This window comes from Pan troglodytes, chromosome 4, assembly GCF_028858775.2.
Source record: "Pan troglodytes isolate AG18354 chromosome 4, NHGRI_mPanTro3-v2.0_pri, whole genome shotgun sequence".
NCBI lineage: Eukaryota > Metazoa > Chordata > Mammalia > Primates > Hominidae > Pan > Pan troglodytes.
This window is the reverse complement of record NC_072402.2, coordinates 120820591-120847118: the sequence shown is the minus strand read 5'-3', so window position 1 is coordinate 120847118 and position 26528 is coordinate 120820591. Positions and strand designations below refer to the sequence as shown.

Genomic DNA, 26528 nt, shown 5'->3' with positions numbered 1-26528 from the left:
CTTCAATACTGAGAAGACCACGGAAACAAATCACTTCGACCACTTAGAAAGCGATCAAACCTTTATAAAAATCCATCGCTCCCAAATCGATGGGTGAATATTTGCTGGGAATTTGTTCCAGAGGAATAAATAAGGAGCCTTGAGTGTATTAAATGCAAACGGGGGGACACGGTGGTGTTTTTCTTCATTGATTAATGACCTCTAAAATAAAACAAGTGGGAAGAGGAGCCAGGATCGATAAATTACCCAAATTCATCATTTTCTCGAGCATTTTCGCCCCGAAAATTATCCTTGGGAAGCCCATTGTACCCTGAGCTGGGAGGGGAAGGATGGAGCTGGAGGCCAGGGTAGGGAGGGAGCAGCAGAAGGGGTAGGAGGAGAGAAGGGGGTTCTGTCCAGGAGACCCTCTATCTGATTCCGTTTGACATACAATTCAAAAGTTTGCCTTTCATATTATTTTTTTTTGATGGGGGAGTGGAACAAATGGTCGGTTGCCTTTGACAGGACTCCAATAAAGGATTCAGCAGCTCTCCGCTCTGCCCTGGGTGCTCCTGCTTCTAGGTTTAAGGTCACGGGTGGCTGAGTTAATAATTCATTAATATAGACATTTATTCAGAAGGGTTCGCTGAGATCCACTCTTCCTGCCTCCTCCCAGAGATTTATTTTCCTAGGAAATGGATGGGGGTGGGGGGTGGGCTGCAGGTGAAAGGAGGGGGGCGGGAGGAGAAAGAAAGGCTGGCTATAGCTAGGAGGAATCTTTGCTGAGCCATATTAGCAGACAGGTCCCTTGAGCCTGCCAGCAAAAACTTGGTTGAAAATGTGGTATCTAAACAGCACAGAGACTCTGGCCTGCGGTTTCCCTTTTTCCTTCCATACCTGTTCATTCGCTTGTTTAGAAAGCTCCTTTCCTCCATGGTTTGGGACCAGGGAGGAGCCTTCTCACTGAGGATCTTGGATTGCAGGCAAAAGGGAAAGCTCTGAGAAAAAAACAGGACCCCACCCCCATCCCTATGAGGTTCCCAAGGGAGGAGCTTTGAAACTTGCCCAGACTTGGAATCTAAGGGAACCTCCTCTCCTGAGGGCACAGGCAACTTTTGGAGGACACTCCACCCCTCAGAAATGGGATCATGGAGAAGGGGGTTGGAGGCGGAGACTGAAAGTAAATAGTAAGTAATAAATTAGTAATGGTTAGATGGAAATAAGTGCTATGGAAAGCAATTAAGGATAGAGGGAAAGGGAGTGCATGTAGGTGGAAGGAGTTACTGTTTTACATATAGTGGCCAGGGAAAGCTTCTGTTAGAAAGTGAAATTTAAATAGAGACTTGAAGCAAGAAGATGCCAGTTTTCTGTCCAGAGCGGGATATTCCCTGCCCTAACCTATAGCCAGTGGCTAAAGCAGTAAAAGGGGCCTCTCCTGAAGAACTGTCAAGGATTTGCCTCCTCGCTACTGGCCACACTTGCTTCCCTTAAGCTGCTGTGTACTACTCGATATTCTTTCAGTACCTCCATTGACTGTTCTCATCAATTGGAGTCGCCTAACTTGCTGGTAACTTAGACCCTGACACGGTGACCGACCTCCAACTATCTGGACCTCAATTTCTTCAACAGTCCAAAGAAGAGGCAGGACAAATGCAGTGTTCTGTCCTAAGCTTTTATGAAGCAGCTACCGAATTCTGACCCCCCCACCCTATTACATATTTTATACCCCACTCCTGCATGCTGTGAGTCTAAGATGAGCAGGGTGTAAAATGTATTGCCCAACTAAAAACTAGAAAACCCTCACCATTAAATTTTAATCACTGCAGTCTGCCCGTTGATCCCTTTGCATCTTCACTTGTTCATCCTTACTTAGTGACAGAAGACAGCGCCAGCCACCATTGGAAAGAAAGGGTGCGAGGAGTGAGGCAGAGGAGGTAGACGGCAGTGAAATGCTTAGCACACCGAAGCCAGCTCTGGCCTCAGGTGATGCAGCAGGTGCCTCGCCATTCATCTGACATACCCTCCTCTTCTGAGGCCTTGGCAATTTAGACATGTCCTTCCCTCAGCTTTCCTCCTCTCACAAAAGTACTTGGAAGTTCAGCTCCTCACTTTGCCAGGTCAAAAATGGCCTCTGGGTCCGGGAGACCAAGCCCAGGAGATTTGTGACCACTCTCTTTCATCCTCCGCCAGGACCCTGGCAGACAGCACCTATTCACGTTACTTGAAATGCAGCCGAAGCCTCCAGCTCCTTTCACCCTGGTCACCCAACAGCTGCCAGTCAAACGATGCCTCTCAGCCACCTCAGGCCTGATTTGGATTTGACCTACTGACCTTGAGGTGAAAGGCTCTACAGTCCATTATGAATCCCTGGGGCCAGTTCATTCTCCCAGGAAAGCCTCTAAATATATCCTTTCCGTTTGCAGGGAAATCAGCTATTATAATTTGCAAAGGTCTCGTGAGTTTAAAACATATTGGTGGCAGTTCAGTCCCTTAAAGATTTAATGAATAGCCACTGGGTGAAAAACAACTCTTTTTTTTTTTTTTTTTTTTTTTTGTCTTGACAAGTCAAGGAAAAGAGAAATGATTAGACAAGAATAGCTATCCCTTCAGAAATTCACAAATTCCCTTCACTATCTCCTTCCCATCCCACCCTCTCCCCAGGAATTTAATCTTATATTTTTCCAAGTATCTGTAAGAATAGACAAACCCAATTATAGTTACCTACAATTTAACAGCTGTACAGAATATCTAATGAACACATACTGTGTGCACGAGACTATTGGTAGGGATCTCTGGGACAATCTTCTTTGAAGCTCTTCTAGCAAATGCTACCTGGTTCAGACACAGTCTTCTGTTGGTCACCAGATTGTTGCTTAAATTAGTTGAAGCTTATAGGACTTCAGTCATAACCAGGATGAGGTAAGCATGTTACAGTACATCTGTTCGAATTAGAAACATATGCTATGGTTGATTCACCTTCTGAGGGTTGGCAGTTCCTAGTGCATGGTAGGTTCCCCTGAGTGCCCAGCAACAGTCTCTAGGAGCAGCTTCCAGCTACCCTCTAAATGAGGGGGTTCCTGAGCCTTCCCCCTTCCCAGGGCGGGTTGAGGAAAGAGAATGCATATTCTCACAGCGGCTCTTACATATACCTAGAGGAACCTGAGGAAGCCTGTCTGCCTCCCTCATCATACACTTTCCTGTCTGGCTGCATGCCTTTACCCTCCTCTGAGCTGGGGTGTCAGAGGGTGACACTAAGGCTTGTTTTTATTGGATTGTTTCCGGTGAGTCTATGTTCTCTATGTAACAGCCTCTCAAAGAAAAAAATAACCTATTCTCAGTTTCCTTTTGAAACTGGAAAACTTGTCTTTAAACCAAAATAAAGACACTGTGCAGGTCACTGTGAGGAAAACCAAAAGTGTGTAAATTGTGGTACCCCTGCCTTCCATAATCTTATACTGTGGAAATCTTTCAGAGACCTAGTTTCTCTCTCTAATGCTCGGGTTCAAGAGCCGACAAGTGGCATAAGAGTTCAGAAGAGAAAGCCATCCCTTTAGGAGACAATCAAGCAAAGCTTCACAAACGAGATGGGCCATAAAGATTGTGTGCATTCAGGTGGGTAGGGAGGAACTGAGGAAAAGTGTTCCAGGACGGGGGCTGCCTGAGCAAAAACCCAAAGACTGGTCCCTACACAGTCTGAGAGGCCCAGGTGACTTTTCTTCCTCCATTCACGAGAAAAATTGGATGGCTGGCTGCCCTCCTTAAGAACCAGGACCTCATCTCCCTGGGGGTCCTGAAGTCATATTCCATAGATTCTGAAAGATGCTTTTATGAGAATGTTGTGACCTAAAATATGCTCAGGCTTAAGTCTGAGAATCAACTCACAATTAGGGAAACTGAAAAACAGTTGAGGGCTCCAGGATAAAGCCATCAGTACAGCACATATTCTCCTGGACTGTGATTTGGTGAGCTTGGCAATGCCATTTCCCAGCTCTGGATGGCACAAAAACTATGATTTTCTGACCTGCTCTTTTTAAACTATAAAGAACTACAACAAAAAAAAGGAATGAAATGAAGTTTAAAAGACTAGTGATCCAGATACATCTGAGGTAAAGACCATGTAGGAAAATGTTTTAGAATAAACAAATACACTTCCCAAAGATCCTTACAGATTAACCGTAGTTATATAGCTAGACTGCATCAGCCCTGCTTCTTTTTAACATGCCTCTCTCTCAGACTTTGGGGACAAATGACCACGGTCTACTAACCTCACATACACACAGATGCACATGCATACACAGTCCCTCACAGACTTACACCAACTTGGTCTTCTTTCTGTAAGGGAGAAGGGAGTGGAGGGGCTCCTACTCTGTATTCTGGAATGAAACAACAAAGACAAAGAGTGCCAATCTGTAAGGTTAATCTGTAAGGAAAGGATCTTTGGGAAGACTCCAAGTTATATAGTTAACCTCCCTTCAAAAAAGAAGAAGAAGAAGAAGAAATTGCAAAAAAGCAACTTAGGATTCCTGACTCTCAAAGAAAAAAAACTATTTTTGCATTGATAAGACTGCCAGATTCTTAAATAGAATGTTTTAAAAGATGAATAATCATAAAATACATTCTTAGTCTATTTTTATAATACAATAATTGACAAGTGATACTGGAACATTGATTGGAAAATTACCATCTTGACAATTCAGTGGTTAACAACTTGATTTTTAAAATATTGCTAAGTTTGACCATATTTTGGGCATTTCCTTCTGCTCTGTCTACAATGGCAAGCATTTTTCATTGAAACATATGTTTGGGTGGACAAGTGTTTTATTTGGCAGAAACCTAATAGTTTAAGTATAGATTTTTAAATCAACTGTTTGCTCCGTAAGCTAATGTTTTCAAACAGAAGCATTTTTCACAATTGTTTCCTCAAAACAAATGTTTGTCTTGGAGCCAGTAGAGAAGGTCAAACATTCCAGTAAGCTCCTCGCTTAGGACTGTCACTACTATTCTGTCACCTTCAAGATCTTCTGTTGGTCTCATTCTCTTACAGATTTCCATGAGTTGCTTTACAGGGCTAGTCCCCCAAAAAATGATTTTTTAAGATGAGTGCAAGCATTTCTTAAATGACTTTTTTCTTGGTAAAAATGAATTGGAAGTATATTCACATTTAGCAATGTTGCATTTCATTTGTGTAGATGCCATTTTACTTGTGACATGATTATTGGCACTCTTTGTCTTTTCATTGCCAGATACAGAATGGGTGGTATGAGTCCTCCGCTCCCTTCTCCTTGATGAAAAAGGAGAGGATCAAGTTGGTGTGAGTCTGTGAGTGACTGTGTGTGTGTGTGCGCGCACGTGCGTGAAGACAGAGGACCACTGTGATTTATCCCCAAAGTTTGAGAAGGGTGTTAAAAAGAAGCAGGGCTGATGTAGTTCAGCTATATTACTGAGGACTCGTTCAACTGCAGGTGGCAGAAATTAAATTGAACTGATCTCGACTGGGAAAAAAAGGATTCGATGGCTCAAATATTTAAAAAAAAAAAACAGGTTATGGGTTTCAGGTATAGATGCATTCAGAGGTTCAAACAACATCATGAAGTCTCAGTCTCTTAGTCTCTTCATTCTGCCTTCCTCTGTTCTGAATTTAATGTCAGGCAGAATCTTTCATGTGGTTGCCTCCACCTTATTCTTCTAGAATAAGATAGCAATCCCAGAAGAAAAACTTCCAACAGAAATTCTGGAATTGAGTCTTAGACTAATATAGTCACCCTGTTATCCCTGAACTAGCCATTACAGCCAAGGAAATAGAGTACATTGACTGGCCAGGTCTGGACCTGAGCCCTAACCAAGCCACACAGATTGAAACAGCCTTCAGGACATGGCACAAGGAGGAGGAAACCAGGTGGAGACCAGCAACTTCTTGAGTCTAGGAGATGGAGCCAAGATTCTGGGGAGGCCAAGGTGGCTAGAGTGCAGAACAGAGGACTCAAGAGGATAGTCCAGATAGTCGCAGAGTCCTGGAGAGTGTTCAGCAGCATGCTGATCAGGTATGTGGATGAGTCACCCGTTTCTCCTCTCCTGAGGAAATAAATGATTCTAGTACCTTAAATATCCTTCCAGAGATATTCTGTACATATATAGTTATACCTTTTCCTCAAATGTTGTATGATACACTGCTCTGCATCTTAGTTGTTTCCATTTAAAAATATAGCTTAGAGATTGTTATATACTTGTAAATAAAGATGATTTTCAATTTGTTTTTATAATGTTATGCTCCAATTAATTTCAGCAGTTGTCTACTTTGTTTCTCTGCCATCTGTATTTTAATAAGCAGTTCTTCATTGATAGCCATTTAGATTGTTTCAAATCTCTTACTATTACACATAATTTTGCAATTTGGCACATATATCCTTTTGCATTTCCTGATGAATATTCAATGGTGTGCTAAGATGGGTTTGTGACAGCCATTTGTGAAAAGTTCAGGAATTCTGATATTAGTTGATGTTAGGACAGTAGCTTGAAATTGGTGCGGTAGAACTACTTACACCACTAAAATTGGCAAAGTCTACAAATAAAAGGCTTCCATTACCCTTTTTTGTGGGGAGAATTGATTGTTAAGTATTTACAGTTCCCACTGAATACCTTCCCAGTAGTAGAATTGCTGGGTCAAAGGGTATGTGAATGTGCAATGTTTATATATATATATATATCTCCAAATTGCCCCTCATTTATTTTATTTAGTTACATAAAAAGCTTTGAATAATCTGCATTGCAAAAGCCATAACAAATTTAAATAGAAAACAAAATTCTGGAGAAAAAAAATTATAGGCAAAAACTTTTATAAAGTTTTTCCTGAATCCTCACCAGCACAGTGTTATCAAAATTGTTGATTTGTGCTAATCTGATGGTTGAAATTGGTTTCTCTGTGAGGTTGTAATACTTATGTCACTTATTATTGGAAATTAGCAACTTTTTATATGTTGAGTTTTCTTTTTATTAAAAAACTCAATTTATATCCTTTGCCTATTTTTCCCTTTAGATTGTGTGTGGTTTTGTTTTTTGTTTTTGTTTTGTAAAAGCTCCTTTTATGTTAAGACAGTTAGCCTTCTTTGGGTTCTGGGTTATGAGTAGCCCATTTTTTTTCTCTCCAGAATTTTGTTTGCTATTTAAATTTGTTATAACTACCTTTATCAATATTTTCTCTCATGCTTTTTAAAAATAACAGCTTTATTGAAATATAAGTTACATATTATAAAATTTTCCTTTTAACTGTGTGCAATTCAATGATTTGTAGTATATTTGCAGAGTAATGCAACAATTAGCACTATCCAGTTACAGAAGATTTTCATCACCTCAAAAAGAAACCCATTCTTTTTGATACGGGTTTCTCATTGTGATTTTTATTTGTATTTCTCTGATAGCTAATTATGTTAAGCATCTTTTTGTGTGTCCTTTTTTCTTTTTCTTTTCTTTTTGTTTTTGTTTTTGAGACAGGGTTTTGCTCTGTCACCCAGGCTGGAGTGCAGTGGCATGAACACAGCTCACTGCAGCCTTGACCTCCTGGGCTCAAGTGATCCTCCTGCCTCAGCCTCCCCAGTAGCTAGGACCACGGGTGCACATCACCACATCTGGCTAATTTTTAAAATTTTTTGTCAGTAGGGACAGGGTCTCCCTGTGTTGCCTAGGCTGATCTTGAACACCTGGGCTAAAGGGACCCTCCCGCCTTGACCTCCCAAAATGCTGGGATTACAGGTGTGGATCAGCGTGCCTGGCCCTTTTTGTGTCTCATGGGCACTTGTAAATTTTCTTTGGAGAAATGTCTATTCAATTCCTTTCCCCATGTTTAAATTAGGTTATTTGTGTTTTTGTTGTTCTAAGAATTCTTTGTGTATTCTGGATATGTTTCCTCTCAGATATATAATGTGCAAATATTTTCTCCCAAACTGTGCGTTGTCTTTTCATTTCCTTGATGGTGTTCTTTGAAGCACAAAAGTTTTAAATTTTCATGCAGTCCAATTTACCTATTTTTTCTTTCCCCACTGGTCTTTCAGGGTCATATTATGACTAAGGTCATTAAGATTTACTCCTGTATTTTATTCTAAGAGTTTTATAGCTTTAACTCTTATAGTAAGGTCTATGATGCAGTTTGAGTTAATTTTTGTAGATAATATGAGGTTGGGGGTCCAACTTCACCCTTTTGCATATTCAGTTGTCATGGTACCATTTCTTGAGATGACTATTATTTCACCATTAAGTAGTTTTGGTATCCTTTTGAAAAATCAATTAACTATAAATGTAAGGGCTTATTTCTGCACTCTCAATTTTATTCCACTGACATATATCTCTTCTTGTACTAGCACCACACCGCCTTGATTATTGCAACTGTGTAGTTAGTTTTGAAATCATGAAGTGGGAGTTCTCCAGTTTTGCTCTTCTTTTTCAATATTTTTTTCTTTGCTATTCTGAACTTCTTTACTTTCCATATGAGTTTTAGGAACAGCTTGTCAAATTCTGCAAAAAAAGCTAGCTGAGATTTTTATAGGGATGTGTTGAATCTGTAGATCGATTCAAGGAGTATTATATTCTTAGCAATATTAAGTCATCTGATGCATTAACATGAGATGTGTTTTCATTTATTTGTCTTCTTTAATTTCTTTTGACAACGTTTTGTAGTTTTCAGTTACGAGTCTTGCATTTTTTGTTAAATTTATTCCTAAGTATTGTATTATTTTGATACTATTATATATGAAGTTGTTTTCTTAATTTCATTTTTGCATTGTTCACTGTTGTATATGTAAATACAATTGATTTTTGTGTGTTGATCTTGTATCCTGCAACCTTGCTGAACTTTATCATTTAAAATTTGTTATTTTGTGGATTCATTAGCATTTTCCATAAAAGATCATGTCATTTGTGAATAAAAGTAATTTTACTTTTTGTTTGCTGATCTGGACGTCTTTTGTTTCTTTTTATTGCCTAATTTCCCTGGCTAGAGCCAGTACAATATTGAAGAGAAGTAGCAAGAGGAGACATTCTTGTCCTTCTTCTTAACCTTAGGGAAAAACGCAATCAGTCTTCTACACGGTTAGCTGTGAATTTTTCAAACATAGCTTTTATCAGTTTGGTGCAGTTTTGTTTTTTTCCCAGTTATTTTATTTTATTTTATTTTATTTTGTTTACCATGAAAGGATGTTGGATTTTGTCAAATGTATATTCTGGTCTATTGGAATGATCATGTGATTTTGTCCTTTATTCTGTAATACATTGTGTTGTGTTGCTCAAGTCTCAAATGTTAAGCCACCCTTGCATTCCCAGGATAAATCCATTTGGTCTTGATGAATAGCCCTGAATTATTTATCAAATAATTCATCCTGAATTTGGTTTGAAGTATTTTGAGAAATTTTTTCATCTATACTCTTGAGGGATGTTAATTTGTAATTTTCTTGAGACATCTGTCAAGTTTTACTATCAGTAGAAGTATAGTGGTTAAGAGGATGAACTCTGGAGTCTGAATGACTGGGTTTGAATCCAAGTTGTACAACTTATTAGATGTATAAAATTCTCCCTCCTACAGTTTGGATGTTTGTCCTCAAAAACCTTGTGTTGAAATCTGATCCCCAATGTTGGAGGTAGGGCCTAACAGGAGGTGTTTGGGTCATGGAGGTAGACTGCTCATGGATAGATTAATGCCCTCTCTGGAGGGCAGGTGTTCCTGAGAGAGCTGGTTGTTAAAAAGAGCCTGGCATCTCCCTCCCACCCCTTTGCCTCCTCTCTGGCCATGTGATCTCTACACAGCCAGCTCCCCTTCACCTTCTGCCCTGAGTGGAAACAGCTTGAGGCCTCTACCAATAGCTGAGCAAATGTTGCCACCATGCTTCTTGTACAGCCTGCAGAACTGAGAGCCAAATAAACCTATTTTCTTCATAAATTGCCCAGCCTCAGTATTCCCTTATTGCAACACAAAATGTATTAAGACATTCTGGGCCTTTTTCTCATTTTTAAAAATTGTGAATACTAGTACCTATCTGATAAGGTTATTGTGAGGATTATATGAATAACATAATGTGCTTATGAGAGTGCCCAGCATATAGTACTATGTAAATGTTATTATTGCATTATTATATCTATTGTAGTTTGTTCTTTTCTAAAATCATCTATGGGAATTTGGACATGTAAGTGGTGCTAAATATTTAAGGATTATGTAATATGTTAAATATGTGAGTTATGTGAACCTTAGTCAAAGAACAAGAAAAAGTGATTGTCGTCAACTTTATATGAAATTACTGAAGTTGTGCATTAAATCCTCCCTCTTGCCCTGAGCTATGTGAGCCAATACATTCCCCTTTTTAAATAAGCCACTGCACAAAAGGATCTCTCTCACTGGCAATTCCTGTTTGATTCAAATTTACACATGCAAACCTATGTCAGAAACTTGGCCGGGCACAGTGGCTCACACCTGTAATTAATCCCAGCACTCTGGGAGGCCAAGATGGGTAGGTCACTTAAGGCCAGAAGCTGAAGACCAGCCTGCTCAATATGGCAAAACCCTGTCTCTACTAAAAACAAACAAACAAAGAAAGAAACAAAAACAGCCGAATGTGGTGGTACACACCTGTAATCCCAGCTACTTGGGAGACTGAGGCACGAGAATCCCTTGAACCCGGAAGGTGGAGGTTGCAGTGAGCTGAGGTGGTGCCACTGCACTGCAGCCTGGGCAACAGGATGAGACTCTGTCTCAAAAAAAAAAAGAAAAAAGAAAAAGAAAGCCCTTTAACATTTCACATAGGGTTAGAAAAATCACATTATCCTCCCTTTTGATCCATTTCCCCTTCCTCTTCTCACTACTTACTAGGGGGTTGCCTGTGTCAAAGCTCCCCTCCCTACTGTACTTCCAGGAACACCATCTGATTATTTGGGTAATGGTGGAACCCCTGAGCTACTGTAAGCTCTTTGCAACAGCATCACATTTGTACTCAAGACATGTGCTAAAGGTTCTCAAAACCTATATCAAATAAAGTCAAAACACGTTGTTTCTCTCATTCAAATTCCTTCACTATCTGGCCCTCATCTAATTTGACATTTATCCCTTATTACTCCAAATATGGTACCTTTCCTCTTGCCAGAATAATCTCCTCACTCTCTTCTATAAACGGTATTATCATGTATGACTTTCTGCCTTTGCTTATTCTGTGTTTTTTTTTTGTTTGTTTCAAGGTCCCTTCTCTCTGTTCCATTCCTGCTAAAAGCCCCTATCTTTCAGAATCCTGCTCAAGTCCCATTTTCTCCTGGTAACCTCCTCTGCTTATGTTCACCTTCCTGGGAATTCCCATAGTTCATACTATCTGGGTCACTTTTTTGGCACTGACATTCTGAACTGTCGTGTATTATACTAAACTCTAAAATATGCGCTAGGTTTGTCTCTTAAATAAAACCATAAAGGGCCAGGTGCAGTGGTTCACACCTGTAATCCCAGCACTTTGGGAGGCTGAGGTGGGCAAATCACTTGAGGTCAGGAGTTTGAGACCAGCCTAGCCAACATGGCAAAACCCCGTCTCTACTAAAAATACAAAAATTAGCTGGGCATGGTGGTGCACGCCTGTAATACTAGCTACTTGGGAGGCTGAGGCTACACGGGAGGTGGAGGTTGCAGTGAGCCAAGATGGTGCCACTGCACTCCAGCCTGGGCAACACAGCGAGACTCTGTCTCAAAAACAAAAACAAAAACCCATAAAGTTCTGGAGAACAGGGATACAGGAATTGTGACTTACCCTTATTTTCATATACCCCTCATACACCACTCAGTTCCTGACATGCCACTAGCACATGGAGGCTCTCATCAAATACTTGTTAAATCATCAATAAATGAATGATTGAGTGCATTAGTGAATGAATGAATGAACAAGGGTACACATAAATAAATGAACAAATGAATGAATGCATTTACCCCAAATTCCTACCACATGGAGGTTTGTCACAGACAAAACCCAGAGAGTCAAAGCCAACAGGAGGCTTGTAGTTCAGAGACTATGACAGGGCTAGAGGGTGGAGCTGGCAACCTAGAGAGTTTGAGTCCACCTGCCCTCTGTGTTTTAAGAGAGTGCATTCTTGCACCCTGCCTATGTATACAGGGCTCACTGTCTTTCATGATGCCAGTCATAAATAGCTACACATTGAATTATTTCTGCATTAGTGTCTGTTTATACTCCTAAGTCCTTTCTGAAGCTAAGGGTTTCTGCCCGTGAGACCCCCATGGAGCCCTCACACAGCTCTTTGGAGTCGTTGAACTATACGTTCATAAACAGTTCTTCCAATGAAGGAAGGAAAATTAAGAGATTCTTCCTCTCAGATGGAATGAACTGATAAAATTACTACATTACCATTATCTCTTGCAAGTCTTCCCTATGGTCTAATAATTTCCATTCAGACCTTGTAAACACAAGCCAGAAGTGTGTGGTCCATTTTCTCTTTAATAAGAAATGCCAGCACACGTCTGTGGACTCGCAGAATGCACTCATATGTCACACAGGAGCAACGCCAGGGCATTCTAAATGAGCTCCATGGTGTGTAATCATGGGGCCAAGAAATGAAAGTATAAAACATTATGTGATCTGATCGACACAAATGAAAGAAATGGGAACTTGGCTGGTCCTAGCAAAGCCCCAGATAACCTGAGAGAGTAATCAAATTAATTTTGAACTACATGGCTTTCATGAATTCTACATGGAATACAGAGTTTGGAAATAACGTAAGCTACATCAGCTCCTGGAAGAATGGAGGAAACTTTTATTTATTTAATACACTCAATTTCCAGATTTCTGAGTCAAACATGAACAAATATACACACTCAGAAGGGAAAGCTTCACCACTGGATGTTATGGGATTGGAGTGGAGTGGGGAATATGGTAGACCAGGGCAGATGGAAGTTTAATGAAGAAAGAAATGGGTGGTGACAAAAATCAAAGAACTCCTCTCACTTATCCAAAGGAACAGAATGCCAGGGGCTGGGAAACTTCAGTGTGCCTACCATTCCCATGGCCTCCCTTGTGAGGAGTTTGTTACCAGCAGGTGTAACATATAAGTGTATCATTTAAAACCAGTACACTGGCCACAGCTAAGTTGACCAAGAATGGGAGGTTAACCCAATCACAACTATCTACACATGACTAGGTGACCTTGTCTAAGATCTCTGCCTAGAGGCAAACCCTGTGCTGGCGGGGATTGACTGACCAATCAGATTTTTTCTCTTGGGTAATGTGATTTGGGGATAGAGTCTCTGGGTCCATAAGAGCAGGTTCTTTGGAAGAAGAAAGCAAGAAGTTGACGCACCTCATAGTAGCACAGTAGAAAAGTGAGGAATAGAAAGATGCCAGCTCTTGAAGAAACAATAAGGTGTCCCATTCTCTAGAGTTGTTTCTTAAAAGACATTTTAGCCTCGGTGGGGCAGGGCTGTTTAAGGCATCCTAAATGAGTGTCCTTCTTTTCCATCTGAAGTACCAACAAACATGCTACATAACTGTTCCCCATCTAGGGTCTTTGAGACGGATAGAGGCTATTCAAGCATCTATGAGCTTGACAGAAAGAAAGTCTTTAATGGTCCTTCTGACATTTTCTTGTTTTTATTTTAGCCTCAGATTTTAAAAAAATGAGCTGAAATTCTTCATCCTCACCTCTTTGTCTGAATTGAAATGCAATACATATTATATAATATTCAGGGTAGACCTCTACCATCAAAATTAAATTAATGGTGGGCAAAATGAGAGAGATTTGAGAAAGGAGAATGTGTGTCTTTAGAATTCCATATGGTAGCCTAGAGAGAAGAGGGAAGCATTCTAAAGTAGGTTAGCACATCCAATTACCTAGCAAAGTTAAGAGGGAGTTTTCTATAAACAATTCCCCTGAAAAACTAGGATTAGGAATGCTTAAAGCTTGCTTGCTCAAAAATGATAACGATCCAATATTTGTGATTCCAAAGTTCTAAGTATTGAAAGCTCAGATTGAGACATGCTGGTTTTAATGATCCATATTTTATCCTAGACTTGGGTCATGAATTACTCACAATTTCTCTTCGTAGAGCACACTTATACTCTTCACGGATCAAGAGCTTCATTAGACTATTTTCTTACTATAAAAACTAGCACAGTTTCACCAGATAGCAGGGCAGTGTGTCGATCCTGCATGGAATCTGAGCTGTAATCTCATCTGACATGTGTTAAGGCATTTCCATCCATGTTTAGGAGGTGCTTCTATAGCTGAATATGTACATGGAATCTAGAAGCTTCGAATCACATTTAATGTGAAGTTCACACTCTCTTTGTTATAAGGTCCACAGAGTAGCCACAGCTTTAGATAGAAGGATGAGCCACATGCTAACATATTAGAACAGGTACCAGCAGAGGTTACCAAGGCAATAATAGGAAAAAATATGTAATTCCATGTGGCAATCTAGAGAGAAAAAGGAAACATTCTAAAGTAGATTAGCACATCCAATTAGTAAAGGAGGTGAAATTTGTCTCTTTCTCACATATGGTGTTCCCTCATTCAACAAACATGTGGTTGAGTACCATCTCTGTGCCTGGCACTCTGAGATACAGGGGCACCAAGATGAATAGGAGCAGCACTTGCTCAAAGGTATGCACAGTCTAGTGACTATCAAGGGTAGACTGCACAACAGTATCTGGACGGGTCCTTCACCAAGTCAGGAAAATTAAGTAATGTACAAGGTATCTGGCTCATGCTAGATGTGGGGTTTCCCCCCTAGTTTTATTGAGGTATAATTGACAAATAAAACTTGTATATATTTAAGGTGTACAATGTGATGATCAGATATATGTATACCTCGTCAAGTGATTACCACAATCAAGCTAATTAACACTTTCATTGTCTCACAAGTAACCTTTCTTGTGTGTGGTGAAAACAAAACATGGCTTTTTTAAATGACAAGAATATATTGCATTTTAGAAAATGTAAAATTTTTTAAAGTTAGGGAAAAGGAAAGAGAAGACTTCACAGTTTAGGATCTGGCAAAAACAAGGTGAGAGCAAAATGCATAAAGACATATTAATCTTCCAAATTCCTTAACATCCCACTTTGCCCTAGACAATTCCAGTTTCAGCTATTATACCAAGGTAATTATTAATTAATCAATAATTATTAATTTTTAGAGACAGGGTCTCATTCTGTCGCCCAGGCTAGAATACAGTGGCATGACCATAGCGCACCATAACCTCATAACGTGGGCTCAAGCCATCCTCACACCTCAGCCTCCCCAGTAGCTAGGACAACAAGCATATGTCACCACATCTGGCTAAGTATTTTTATTTTTTTTATATTTTAGAGATGCAGTCTTGCTATGGTGCCCAGGCTGGAGTGAAATGGTTATTCACAGGCACAATCCCACTACTGATCAGCGCGGGAGTTTTGGCCTGTTCTGTTTCCCAACTGGGCTGCTTCTCCCCTCCTTAGACAACTTGGGAGTCCCCTGCTCCTTGGAGGTCACCATATTGTTGCCGAACTTAGTGTGGATACCCGATCAACAAAGCGCACTATAGCCCAGAACTCCTGGACTCAAGCGATCCTCCCACCTCAGCCTCCCGAGTAGCTGGGACTACAGGCACACACTACCACACCCGGTGAGTTTTTTTGTTTTCTTTTGTTTCTTTCTTGTAGAGACAAGAGTCTTGCTATGTTGCTCAGGCTGGTCTCAAACTTCTGGCCTCAAGCTATCCTATCCTCTCACCTCAGCCTCCCAAGTGCTAGGATTACAGAGGTGAGCCACTGTACTCGGCCGCAATGTAATTACTAACAGCTCTCCTTTCACTCACAAAAACTGTGCCAACTTGACCGTGAATTATATGGTCACCCAAGTTTGAAGGAATTCTCATGGGCACAACAGAGAAAAAGTTTATGTTTCACACAGGAGCCTAAGCTAGAGGAAGTAGAAAACATCATAGTTGTAGCTCAGCCATTCTCCCTAGAGAACTGCATTTTGTTTGTGTTATTTGCATTTGTTGTGTATCTTTAACATACATGCATGTTGTTAGTCTGCATTACAATTCTCTACAGTGTAGAAGAAAAATTTAATTGGTATTAATACTATATAGTACAATACCCACAAAATACTCACTGATGTATTTAATAATTAGATGATGGGTGTTCTGAATACTTTAATATGATGTGGAAATCCTTGGTGGATTGTTACATAGATGTTTAAGATGTTTGGTGGTGGCTGGGCACGATAGCTCACGCCTGTAATCCCAGCACTTTGGGAGGCTGAGGCGGGCGGATCATTTGAGGTCAGGAGTTAAGACCAGCCTGACGAACATGGTGAAACCCCGTCTCTACTAAAATACAAAAAAATTAGCCAGGCATGGTGGTGAGCACCTGTAATCCCAGCTACTCGGGAGGCTGAGACAGGAGAATCACTTGAACCCAGGAGGCGGAGGCTGCAGTGAGCCAAGATGATGCCACTGCACTCCAGCCTGGGCAACAGAGTGAGACTCCATCAAAAAAAAAAAAAGAAAAAAGAGACGTTTGGTGATAATTGGACCAAATTGATTGCAATTTATTTTTGAATAAGCCCATTCCAATAATGCTCTATCTGGCACATTTTCAGGAATAAATTAAATTGATAATGGGGATATGACCTCATTGGGTTGTGAAGATGAACTAGAACAAGCATGTATAAAGCATGTGGCCCACAGTGGATGCCCTCCCCTGAAGCAGAAGTGAAAACATTGGTGTGTAGAGAGTAGGAATTTCAGCCCCCAAGCCCAGTGTGCAAGAACGATTACTTCCTTTATGGGTCCTATGGGCTAAAATTAAGGTGTCAGCAGAGCTGGTTCCTTCTGGAAGCTCTAGAGGAGAATCCGTTTAACTTGCTTTTCCCACCCTCTAGAGGCCACCTGCACTCCTTGGCTGGAACCACTCAAGCCAGCAGCGCAGCATCATCACGACTCCTTCACTGATTCTGCTCTCCAGTCTCCCTCCTATAAGGGGCGTTGGAATCACATCAGGTCCATCTGGGTATTCCAGGATACTTCCCCACCTCAAGATCTTTCACGTAATCACATCTGTAAAGTCTCTTTTTGCCACATAAGGTAACATAGTTCTGAGAATTAGAACGTGAACGTTTTGGGAGGACCATTTGTCCTTGCACCTCCCACACACCCGTTTACTCCCTGGGGCCTCACTGCATCCAGGATCTACTGGAAAGCATGGTGAAGGCCCCTTTTGGACCTCCACTTCTGTCTGCATTCACACCCATGTACCTCCTTAATTCTACCCCACCGTGACCCAGGAAAATCTTTTTCACGTTTAGAGGAAAGCTCCTCCCTCTCCCAAACATTCTGTTCAAACCCAGAATCTATTGTGTCCCTAAAGATTTAGGCATTTAGAGCACAAAACAAGTAACTTACCATCTGCTTTTGCTTTTTGGCCAGTTTGCTGTCTTCTCCTGAGATTATGGATGACTGCCAACTATCTGATTGAAAGGAAGGAGGCAAAGAGGGGAAATATGGGAAGAGAAAAGTCTGTAAATTACCGTCTCAAAGTATTGTCCAGTCACATTTGCAAAAGAACATCCAACCATCTGAGGGCCAAACATAAAGGATGTCAGGGAGGGTCCCAGAGGAAATCTCTTCCTTCCTCTGGTGTCTTCTCATCCTTATTTCCACTGTAGCCACCCCCTCACTTGGCTCTGGGAGCATCCTGCCTCCCCACGACCAAATATTGCCCAGAACCCTTTTCTGTATTCTCCCTAGCATACCTGAGACAGACTGGTGTTTTCACAAAGAGCAGTACTCAGTGCCAAGACAGACAAAAAGGAAATTGTTACTCAAAATACAAACACCATAAAAATTATTAAGACTTCCTTAGAGAATTGTCTGGCCCAAGATCATACTCTTTGGCCAAGGAGGCTGTTCCAGCTAGTAGGGTGTCTGGCTTTCTCCCTTACTCTCACTCCCACTGACACCAGCATCTTACCTTTTACTCCAAAGCAGGTGCCACGTTATTCTCTGACACAGGGCAGCACATCAGACAACTCCTCTTCCTCCTGGCCCAAGTTAAATAGAGCCCACATTCTCACACCTGCCATTGTCCCTGCCGTTCAGCCTGGCTTGTCATCTGAGCGACTTCCCCAGCCTAAGGACAGCACCACCATGATGGACAAATGGATAATCTCACCCTTTGCATCTTAGGTTATCCATTCCGCCCATGGAACTCACCTCCTGTGGTAATTTCTATATCTACTCATAGATAAAGATAACTCCGCACCACACCACACACACACACACACACACACACACACACACACACACACACACAGAGCTCTACAATATCAAAGAATCTCAAGAATGTGATAACTACATTTTTCTTGCATAACTATACAGTTATGGAGCAAGAAGGTAAATTTTCCAAAGGCACACTGTGGAATTTTAGGAGGAGAAAATATAATTTCTTAAAAAAAAAAAAAAAAGAAATACAGCAACCCAATAAAAAATGAGCAAAGGGCTTAAATAGACATTTTCCCTAAAGAAGATACACACATGGTCAACAAGCACATGAGAAGATAATCAACATTAGTCAACAGGGAAATGCAAATCAAAACTACAATGCAATGAGATAGAACTTCACAAGCACTAGGATGGCTATAATTTTTTAAACATACAAAATGCAAAGTAACAAGTTGGTGAGCCTTAGAGAAATTGGAACCCTCATCCATTTCTGGTGGGAATGTAAAATGGTGTAGCTACTATGGAATATAGGCTGGTGGTCCCTCAAAAAGTTAAAGATAGAATTACCAAATGACTCAGAAACTCTACCCCAGGACTCTACCCAGAAGAACAAAAAACAGGCACTCAAATACTTGTATATAGCAGCACTGTTGACAATAACCAAAAACTAGAAACAATCCAGATGTTCATCACTGGACAAAGAAAGTGTGATATGTACACATGTATAAAATAGAATATTACTCACTCATAAAAAGAAATGAAGTACTGATACATGCTACCATGTAGATGAGCCTTGAAAACCTTCTGCTAAGTAAAGGAATCCGGATGCAAAAGGTCACATATTATATAATTCCATTTTTATGAAATATCCAGAAAAGGCAAAACCATAGAAACAGAAAGCAGATTTGTGATTACCAGGGGCCAGAGAAAGGGGATGGGGAGATGACTATTTAATGGGTATGGAGTTTTCTTTAGGGATGATGAAAATGTTTTGGAGCTAGATAGAGGTCATGAATGCACAATATTGTGAATATACTAAATGTCACTGGATTGTACATTTTACAATGGTTAATTTTATGTTATGTGAATTTCATCTCAGTCTTTTTAAAAAAGGGGAAAATTACAGAACTAGGAGTAAGAGAACCAGACATTGAGTCCTGACTTTAGTGCTTATTAGCCACTTCACTATAGGCAAGCAATTTAAATTCCAAGTCTCAATTTCCTCATCGCAAAGCAAGACTAATAATATTTGTACCACTTGCTTCATACGATTATTGTAGGAACAAGATGAGATATTGTTTGGTATAATTATGTTATGTAAAAGTGATATAAAATGCTAGATATTATCATTATTGAGCTAATAGTCATTAAAATGTATACTCAGTAAGAAAACTGAAAGCTCCCTTTCATACTTTTACAAAATCCAAGTTGTGATAAGTGTACTCACAACTGTCTATTTTGTTCATTTTCTCTTGAGACATGATCTCACTCTGTCACCCAGGCTGGAGTGCAGTGGCCCAATCATGGCTTACTGCAGCCTCGAACTCCTGAGCTCAAGCGATCTTCCTGCCTCAGCCTCCCAAGTGGGTGGGACTACAGATATATAAAACTAGCACCACCACACCTGGCTAGTTTTATATATATTTGTAGAAACAGGGTCTTGCTATGTTGCCCAGGCTGGTTTTGAACTTCCAAACTCAAGCAATCCTCCTGCCTCAGACTCCCAAAGTGCTGGGATTACAGGCGTGAGCCACAACACCCAGCCACAACTTTCTATTTTTAATTTATATATTGTAATCAAAGGATTGCAATAGATCACTTTTATTCAGACAAGAAGGCAGCATTTAAAAAATTTAATCTATAATGTCAAGTCTCACTGTAGAAGTGATCTTAGGCAAGGAAGATTAAAACATACATCATAAATTCTTCACATACGAGTGACAGAAATGTGAGTCATTTTCTATGCCCAACAGGCACAAGTGACACATGAGTATTTGTGGTGTATAAGTTCTCTTGAAGCAGGTGATATGGTTTGGCTGTGTCCCCACCCAAATCTCATCCTGAATTTAACTCCCACAATTCCCATGTATTCTGGGAGGGACCCAGTGGGAGGTGATTGAATTATGGGGGTGGGTCTTTCTCATGCTGTTCTTGTGATGGTGAGTGGGTCTCGTGAGATCTGATGGTTTTAAAAAGAGGAGTTCCTCTGCACAAGCTCTCTTTGCCTGCTGCCATCCATGGAAGATTTGACTTGCTCCTTCTTGCCTTCCACCATGATTGTGAGGCCTCCCCAGCCATGTGAAACTGTAAGTCCCATAAACCTCTTTCTTTTGTAAATTGCCCAGTCTCAGGTATGTCTTTATCAGCAGTGTGAAAATGGACTAATACAGCAGGTTTTCACAATATTTTCAACAAAGTAATGATAAAAATATGGGGGGATATTAAAACATCTTTAGTTTAAGAAAACATAAATAGGACTTACTCCATGGTTGCAATGGCTTAATGTTTAGTTAGGAAATACTAACAAAAGATCAAGTTTCTCTTTCTCTCTTTGTTTCTTGAATAACATAAGCAGTCTCAAAGAAATTTGGTTATAAAGAAGTAAAGTCCGATGAAATAATTACAGTTTTATAGCATATTTATGAGACTGGTAAGTAGTTACTCTTCTCTGACTTTATATCTCTATACTATCTCTCCAAAGTATGCTAGCTGATAATTTCTTAAAATATTTTTTAGGGTAAAATACAAGAGAGTTGAGGGTTTTATAGGATTTTACAAGTAGTCTAGACTATTCAAATATAAATCCATTTTTCTTGATAATGTCACAGTCATTTCATGCCACTGTAACATTCTTGCCATCTAATAACCAAAGCCTTACTGCACCTGGCAAATTTTTTTTTTGGTAACAATTATTCATTTTGTACTATTTGGTAATTAGCAATAAAATTCTCGAACACAGACTAAATATATGCAGTTGTCATGAGTTTCAGGCAAAATTATAATAGTTCAGTCCATTCAGAATATGTAATGTTATTGTTATGATACTGGTTCTGTTTTATTACTAAACACACTACAATTGTCCAGTAGCAAACACGTCAGTCCCCAAAATTCTGTAAATCCATCACGATTCTGGAGTTGGAAGCCAGGGTCAAAACAGGTGGTTGGAAATAACCAAGGAGGGTGAGGGTTGAATTATCTGTTGGGCAGAATGTTCACTATTTGGGTAATGGGCACCCCAGAAGCCCAATCACCACCAGTATGTAACACATCCATGTAACAAACATGCACATGTACCCCTGAATCTAAATAAAAAATTTAAAAACGGACTTCTTGGAATCCTAAGTAACCAAGGACACCTCATGAACTCCACATCTGGGTTTTTATATACCAAGTTACATATATAAATAGTTCATTTTCCTATTTTTAATTAATCTAAGATGTGTATGCACCAAGAAAGACTGCTTGCAAGCATGGGATATGTTAATACATTTCCCAAAATAACTTAACATTTTAGTTAATATTATTGTAAGTAAATATAATAATTCTATTAGTCTTTTTGGACTATTAAAAATAGTTTTCAGCCCTTTATTACTATGTCCAAGGAATTATATGCATCAGTAACTTGGGTAGTAAACAGAAAAGATCTCACATTATTGAGTACTTATGATATGCTAGATTCTGTCCTAGACACTATGTATATGGTTCTGGCACATATATAAATATAAAAATCTTATTTAATTATCACCAAAATCTTGTGAGGAAGGTGTTATTATCACCTCCTTTTTAGAGATGAAGATACTAAGGCTCACAGAGTTTAAGTAAATTGTCTGAGGTCCCATTGCTAATTGGTCAAATTGTGGCTCAAACCCAGTGCCCTTTGAATTTAAGGACAAGGCTTAAACACCCGAATTAATGACTTAACTAAGGAACCTAGCATCCCAACATCAAGCAAGTCTCCTGGATGTTGAGAATAGAAAACCAGAACCAAGCCTGGATTGCAGGGTGGATGAATGCTCCTCTAACAAGTATTTTCTAAGCAACTGCTATTGGCCTTGCATTATGGAGTGTGAATGAGACAGACTTGTCCCCTGCCTTCACAGAGCTTAGACTCTAACAGTTTGGTTAAGACATTGAACCAGTGATCAAGTGGCTCTAAAGACCTATAGAAGTGGTGGTGAGAACATGCCACGGGAGAAGAAACTTCTGGCTCTCAACTAGATTTTCAAGATTATGGGGAGGAAGGTGAAAATAAATCCTGTAACAGTGGCAAACAATACATTTAACAAGACGCCTTTGAGTCAACAAGCATGACAGGGCACCAACAAAGTGCAAGGTACCAAGCTGAGCCCTGCTCTTCATAAGATATTCCAATATTTCATGCATCTCCTATTTCATATATACAGGCGTCTCTTAGGGAAAGTTGTATTTTCGCTGAAAGATCACACGTTTTGCTAAAGATTTCATTGGTTATCCCAAAAGTAGCATGGCGATAAGAGTGTCTTCCATGTGGTGAGCCTGGCTGGACTTGAGGACACAAGGGTGGGGTGCTCCAGACCAGATTACATGCAGGCAATAACCACAGAATTGGAGCATTCAGGTCGTGTCTCCCTCCAATGCATCTAACTGTGGAAACTCAATCAGGTCCAGAAATGAATCAATTTCCTTTGCCTGTGTCCTTAAATTTGATGAATAGAGCCTTTGCTTAGAGCTACTGAAGCTGCTATTCATCTCAGTTAGTTGCTAAATAAAACGTTGTTCTTGGATGTAATTCTGGCGAATATGACTTTGGAGATTTTTCGTGTAACTGTGTAAGTCCAAGTTATTCCCCAAGTGATCCTACATTCGAGCTATTTTTGTTCCACGTGCTCCATATTTTTTTCCATGTTAGAGACTAGGAATCTAGAAGACCAGGTTTTCTTGTTGGATGGTGAGGAAGATAAATCTGAGTACACGTGCAAATTTTTGTGAAATAAACAGCTAAAGTTATCCTCATTGAAAATTACCTTTCTAGTCAGTGCAATTTGATAATCTGGAAATAGTTTTGGACTTTTAGACACATAAATTTAAAGTAATGAAGAAAGACAAAGTTTGAAAAAATAAATAAGCCCGTGTCTGATCAGAGAATCAATGATTTTTAACTTGAAATAATTGAACTTTTTTCATACAACAGTCCAGAACCCTGTTATCCTCTATGGTTAAGGGTTTGCCCAGGGTCATGTAACTAGTTACCGGTAGAATATAACTGGACCATGAGTCCTTTTTTCCCCTTTCTTTACATCTTTAAATAAAATTTTGTTTTCAATCTAAGTGAGGCACATTCATAGTTTAGAAAGTAAAATAGTAACAGCTACAAGGCTTCTCACAAAAACACCAATCCCTGACTCACCTTTCACTACACTCCTGGTCTCTGTCTTCAGCGAGTAACACTTTTGAGGTATTGTTTGTAGCATTTACACATGTTAATTTTTCCAAGTCATATGTTGTTATCCATAACCTTCATTATAAAAAAATTTTTAACTTATATATATACATAGACAACCATATACACCCATGCATTTGGTATATCCTTTAAAAGTAAGCTGCAAACATCATACTTCACTCCTAAACACTATACAGTAATACTAAATATAAAATTGTGCTGTCTTTGTGTCCTCTGTTTTAGACAATATCACTTGACTTTCTATTATGGGAGTTGAGGATTTCATTTTCTTTTTCTTTTTGAGACAGTTTTGCTCTGTTGCCCAGGCTGGAGTGCAGTGGCATGATCTCGGCTCACTGCAACCTCCACCTCCTGGGTTCAAGAGATTGTCCTGCTTCAGCCTCTCTAGTAGCTGAGATTACAGGTGTGTGCCACCACGCCCAGCTAATTTTTTATTTTAGTAGAGACAGCTTAGAGACATAAGCTTCACCATGTTGGCCAGGCTGGTCTCAAACTCCTGACCTCAGGTGATCCGCCGGCCTCAGCCTCCCAAAGTGCTGGAATTACAGACGTAAGCCACAGTGCCTGGCCTGAGGATTTCATTTTCTTCCACCACCATCCATCTGCTTCACCTCCTTCATCCTCCCAGTATATAGTACAATTTTAGATTAAATATATTCAACATCGTACACCCTTTGTTTTTCCTGAAGTTAATAATTGCCTTGATTTTTCATTTGCTTACTTTCTTTGCTAGCTTCTTCTCAATTGTTCTTATATCTTCCAAAAACCTTTTAAAACATTTCACTCACAGACCAATCTCATCCAGCTAATCTATCAGATATATTTTTATATGTATAGATATACATAATTGTTTTAAAAAGATGCCCTTCTAGAGGACTCCACTCTCCTTCTATCCTTCCGTCTAAGCTTATTACTACCAGGCTTACTGGCAGCTGCCATCTTGAGACCTCCTTTGGCTGTCATCCCTGAACTGCCTTTGCCCATCTCTGGGTTTAGATTCTCTGTCTCGTGGGTCTCACATCTTCTTCTTGCTTGGTGCACTCTCTTGTGTTGGTGGGACACAGCCTCTAACAGCATTATGAGGTGGAAAGGGCAGCACAATAGCACTAGTCTATCTCTTGAGTCACACTGCTCCAGTCAGGACTGGTTTCCCTCCTCTCCTGCTGTGTAACTACCCTGACATCCTGTTCCCAATTATCCCAAGGATTCCTGTTACCATACTCCCATGTTTAAGCTTCCTGGTACCATATACTGTGTCTTAGTCTTTCTTGGTTTATTTACTCCCTTGCTTTGGCAAGGTACAGCCTCCAGAAGCTTCCTAAGAAAAGGTGCAGGGGAGGTAATAGTTTTTAGAGCTTTTAAGTCTGAAAAATGCCTCTTTTTTTCTATGCTAGATAAATATCATGACTGGTAATGAATTGTAGGCTGGGAATAATTCCTTCAGAATTTGCAGTCATTCCACCACTGTCTCTTAGCTTCTAGTGATGCAGTTGAGGAGTCTGAAACCATTCTGACCCTTGATCCTTTGTATGTAACCTGTTTTGTTTATCCTTTTTTGTAACTTACAGAATCTTCTTATTTCAAAATTTTAAATTGATATGTTTTGGTGTGGGTCACTTTAATTCATGATGCTTGACACCTCATGGGCCAATTAAGTCATGTTCTTCACGTCTGGGATTTTTTTAAAGAAGTACTTTCTTATACTTTCTTCCACTCCTTTTTCTATGTTCACTTTGTAAAAAAAAGAAAGAAAAACTGCTATTATTGGAACTTCTGTACTAGTTATACAATTTTATTATCTTTTATCTTGTAGTTTCCATTTGCCTTTTTTCTCTATTTTCTGAAAGATTTATTCAACTTTCTTTTTCAGTTATTTTACATTCCAACCACATTTTTGCTATTATACTTTCAATTTCTAAAAATTAATTTTTGTTCTTTGAAAGTTAAGTTTTTGTTTTGTTTTTTGGTTAAAAACACTTGTTACCTAAATGTAGTATCTTCTCTTAACATTCTGTACACATTAATGACCTTTTTGGGGTTTTGTTTCATTTAGTTTTCTTCTTTCTGCATTGCTTCTGATTTCTCCAAATTGCTTTTCTTTCTGTAGGTTCCTTTTCACCTCTATCTTCTGGGTTAGTGACACCCCTACACGCCTGGCAATCTTTGGCTGTCTACTTATGTTTAATATGGGGAACTGGAAAGCTGATTGGAAGTTTTGAGACGTTTGCTTTGAGTTTATCCATGATGAACTTAATTGAAGAATTATCTGGCTGGGTTATTTTGGGACAACTTTTGGCATCAGTCAGTATCTTTAGGTCTTTTTTCTAGGGCTGGTCAATTTCCAGCTAGGATACTTTTCTCTCTTCCTCCATAGAAGGAAAAAAATAACTTTCTGTATTCTGAGAGTAAAGTGGGAGAAAAAAGAGAAAGGATTCAGCATCTAGCGCACAAACATTTGCCTAACTTCCTTGTTTTAATATGGTAGCCCCCAAAAGCCCTGCCTGGCATTTCCCAGTCCAGATATAATCAGTTCACCCTCTGCAGGAAATAAAGCTCCTAGGCTGAAGGACCAGTTCCCAGGGTGGAGTGGGCAGCCAGCAGAAGGGCCTGCTCACTCCCTCAACAGCTGTCATTTGAGCCTCCGTGTTTTGCTCTTCACCACCCAACTTCTTCCTTCTGGTCCAGCCCTCCTCCTCCTCAAACCAAGCCTTTGTGCTCAAACCAAATGGTGCTGCCACTGCTCAAGGCTTTTGAGGACTGTGCTTCAAAATCAGGTTGGTTCTCAGCTTTTTCCACCACAGGCTTAGATTTTGGTTTCTTGCATTTGCCTCCTGTCCGTCTGCTTTCTAATTTACAAAATGTTGTTCTTATCTCTTGTTTTG

At 39.9% G+C, this 26528-nt stretch overlaps 1 protein-coding gene across 1 annotated transcript; it reads right to left on the bottom strand.

Annotated features, from left to right (window-relative positions):
* Positions 1-2690: 2690 nt before the first annotated feature.
* LOC134810101 (myosin regulatory light chain 10-like) lies at positions 2691-24793 on the bottom strand. The gene is made up of 5 exons (XM_063811480.1): positions 24573-24793; positions 17388-17452; positions 10586-10703; positions 4294-4352; positions 2691-2918 (listed from the first exon to the last, which is right to left on the bottom strand). Exons 1-5 carry the CDS (start codon positions 24721-24723, stop codon positions 2883-2885), a joined length of 429 nt encoding a protein of 142 aa, XP_063667550.1. The 5' UTR covers positions 24724-24793; the 3' UTR covers positions 2691-2882.
* Positions 24794-26528: the final 1735 nt, after the last annotated feature.

What these genes read in the sequence shown, in the direction of transcription:
- LOC134810101 (XM_063811480.1), bottom strand. Translation starts at nt 24,723, where the DNA reads ATGCTGTTAGAGGCTGTGTCCCACCAACACAAGAGAGTGCACCAAGCA. An exon ending in CCAAAAAGCAAAAGCAGATG is followed by an intron (nt 10,704 to 17,387) that starts GTAAGTTACTTG and finishes TTTTTGAGACAG; the next exon opens with AGTCTCATCCTGTTGCCCAG. An exon ending in AGAAAGAAGACCAAGTTGGT is followed by an intron (nt 2,919 to 4,293) that starts GTAAGTCTGTGA and finishes TAATTCGAACAG; the next exon opens with ATGTACTGTAACATGCTTAC.